General features: G+C 53.5%; 1 protein-coding gene across 1 annotated transcript; it reads right to left on the bottom strand.

Moving 5' to 3' along the window:
* Nucleotides 1–566: 566 nt before the first annotated feature.
* LOC128850862 (olfactory receptor 14J1-like) lies at nt 567–1,484 on the bottom strand. The gene has a single exon (XM_054055876.1). The coding sequence runs from the start codon at nt 1,482–1,484 to the stop codon at nt 567–569; it is 918 nt and encodes a 305-aa protein (XP_053911851.1).
* Nucleotides 1,485–1,829: the final 345 nt, after the last annotated feature.

Below are 1,829 nucleotides of genomic sequence, written 5' to 3' on the forward strand. Positions count from 1 at the left end.
CAAATGCCGGGTCCTGCACTTGGGGCACAGCAACCGTATGCAGCGCTACAGACTGAGGGAAGAGTGGCTGAAGAGCTGCATGGAGGAGGTTGTGGAGTTATAGAAGGTTGTACTCTCTACAACTACCAGAAAGGATATTGTGGAGAAGAGGGAGCTGGCCTCTTCTCCCAAGTAACAGGGGACAGGACAAGGGGGAATGGCCTGAAGCTCCACCAGGGGAGGTTCAGGCTGGATATCGGAAAAAAATTCTTCACGAAAAAAGTCATAGGGCACTGGAACAGCTGCCCAGGGAGGGGATCGAGTCACCTTCCCTGGAGGTGTTTAAGGAACAGGTGGAAAAAGTGCTTAGGGACATGGTTTAAGGGAGTGTTAGGAATGGTTGGACTCGATGATCCGGTGGGTCCTTTCCAATCTGGTGATTCTGTGATTCTATGAAAGAGAAAGGACATCATAATAAGTAAAAATACCCACCAGTAACAAAATATAGAAAAGCCAGTCTGGGTGTGCTATGAATTAAATGAAAACGGCTATGCAGAGCATGATCAGCAATTTATTGCTTCAGAGACTCATCCAGATATCAGTTTCCACACTGCATCCTTGAGCTCCTTGTTCCGCAAGCTGTAGATGAGGGGGTTCAGTGCTGGAGGCACCACTGAGTATATGACTGACACCACAAGGTCCAGGGATGGAGAGGAGATGGAGAGGGGCTTCAGGTAGGCAAACCCTGCAGTGCTGACAAAGAGGGAGACCACGGCCAGGTGAGGGAGGCACGTGGAAAAGGCTTTGTGCCGTCCCTGCTCAGAGGGGATCCTCAGCACTGCCCTGAAGATCTGCACATAGGACACCACAATGAAAACAAAACAGACAAAAGCTAAACAGACAGCAAACACACTGATCCCAGCTTCCCTGAGGTAGGAGTGTGAGCAGGAGAGCTTGAGGATCTGAGGGATTTCACAGAAGAACTGTTCCACAGCATTGCCCTGGCAGAGGGGCAGGGAAAATGTATTGGCCGTGTGCAGCAGAGCATGGAGAAACCCAGCGCCCCAGGCAGCTGCTGCCATGTGGACACAAGCTCTGCTGCCCAGGAGGGTCCCGTAGTGCAGGGGTTTGCAGATGGCAACGTAGCGGTCATAGGACATGATGGTCAAAAGAGAATACTCTGCACCAAACAAGAGCAACACAAAGAAGACCTGAGCAACACATCCCAAGTAGGAGATGGCCCTGGTGTTTGATAGTGAATTTGCCATGGATTTGGGGACAGTGGTGGAGATGGATCCCAGGTCGAGCAGGGCGAGGTTGAGAAGGAAAAAGTACATGGGGGTGTGGTGGTGGTTGTCATTGACAATGATGGTGATGATGAGGCCGTTGCCCAGGAGGGCAGCCAGGTAGATGCCCAGGAAGAGCCAGAAGTGCAAGAGCTGCAGCTCCCGTGTGTCTGCGAATGCCAGGAGGAGGAACTGGGTGATGGAGCTGCTGTTGGACATCTGCTGCCTCTGGACATGGGGCACTGTTAGAGGAGGAAAAGACAGTGACAAGTTAGAGGAGACTTCTCTGAGCCAAATCAAAGCCATTTCTCATTCCCCTCTCCTGCTGCTCACACCCTGTCCCTTTTCTCGCAGCCCTTCCTTCAGCTCCGTGCCTGCAGCCCTGCTCGGTGCCGGCTGAATGTGCCGGGAGGAGCAGAGCCTCTGCCCGCTGGCTGCGAGGAGTCAGCCCTGCTCTGCAGCAGGGGGTGATGGGGACGGTGGGGACAGGGGACACTGCTGGGGATCAGCTTTGTCCTGGGGAACTGCTCCTGGTGCAGAAGGGCCTGTCAGCATCTGCACTGC

Source organism: Cuculus canorus, unplaced genomic scaffold, assembly GCF_017976375.1.
Source record: "Cuculus canorus isolate bCucCan1 unplaced genomic scaffold, bCucCan1.pri subtelo1, whole genome shotgun sequence".
NCBI lineage: Eukaryota > Metazoa > Chordata > Aves > Cuculiformes > Cuculidae > Cuculus > Cuculus canorus.

What these genes read in the sequence shown, in the direction of transcription:
- LOC128850862 (XM_054055876.1), bottom strand. Translation starts at nt 1,484, where the DNA reads ATGTCCAACAGCAGCTCCATCACCCAGTTCCTCCTCCTGGCATTCGCA.